Here is a 946-nt window from a genome sequence, read left to right on the forward strand (position 1 = left end):
ACAAGTCGTGACCCTCTAGAGAAAAACAATTAGAAATAGAACTAAAATATAGGGGATCGCTGTCGTACTCCGTCCGAAGGACGGTACAAGTTTTAAATAAAAAAACATCAAACACAAGAGTCATGACATAGTACGGAATTTCTCTTGAGTTAAGGGTTTTGTATCCCCGCATACCATATTTGGTAATTTATGGTTTTTATATAAGTTATAAGGAAGATATGTTCCTGCAATATTGTTTAACCTTCCTCTTCAAGTATCCGACGCGCAGACAGCAGTGGCCAAGTTAGCGTGACATCTGAAAAACACTCAATAGTGTCTAATTGTCGTGTCATAATCGAGCCCTACTTCACCCGTATCTATCATCTGTGCTCGACAGATACCATCATGCCGCACCTTCTGAATCTACACCATCTTTTTCGAGCGAGCACAGGTCAGTTTCGTTGCATAACTTGCAATATATGTCTAAATCGTTTCATGTTATGTTGATTGATTGCTCTACTAGTATATTCATAGCCTGCTGTATGTACAAGCGTTGTATATGGGTTCCAATTTGTCGGTGAACTTCAACCCCGACATTGACAGTACCAGCGACACTTGCATCTGCCACGACTCTCGGAGGTTGCTCGAGACACCTTTACGCGTTCATACAATCCAGAAACGACTCACGTTTCTAAATTAAAAGCTAGATCGTGCTTTAAACTGTCGGCTACCTCACTCTACATGTCACAAATGCGTTCATAAAGATTTTGGGCAGGTGAAACATCGTGCTAATTGGCGACACAAATACGAACATACACATACACACACATATATATATATATATATATATATATATATAGTTCTAATACTAGATCGAAATCGAAGCGGGAACTGTCAGTTATCTACAGGATATACATATATACTATATATATATATNTAGTACGACGTACCGAACGAACCGGAACCG

The 946-nt window shown here is 39.3% G+C and overlaps 1 protein-coding gene across 1 annotated transcript in view; it reads left to right on the forward strand.

The window, feature by feature from the left end:
• The first annotated feature begins 250 nt into the window (after window positions 1–250).
• Window positions 251–946, forward strand: part of SARC_01317 (hypothetical protein) — a 4,855-nt gene continuing 4,159 nt past the window's right edge. The window contains exon 1 of the mRNA XM_014304971.1: window positions 251–430. Within this exon, the coding sequence (XP_014160446.1) occupies window positions 385–430 (46 nt within the window). The 5' untranslated portion in view covers window positions 251–384. The remainder of the gene's footprint in view (window positions 431–946) is intronic.

This window comes from Sphaeroforma arctica (genome assembly GCF_001186125.1).
Source record: "Sphaeroforma arctica JP610 unplaced genomic scaffold supercont1.51, whole genome shotgun sequence".
NCBI lineage: Eukaryota > Ichthyosporea > Ichthyophonida > Sphaeroforma > Sphaeroforma arctica.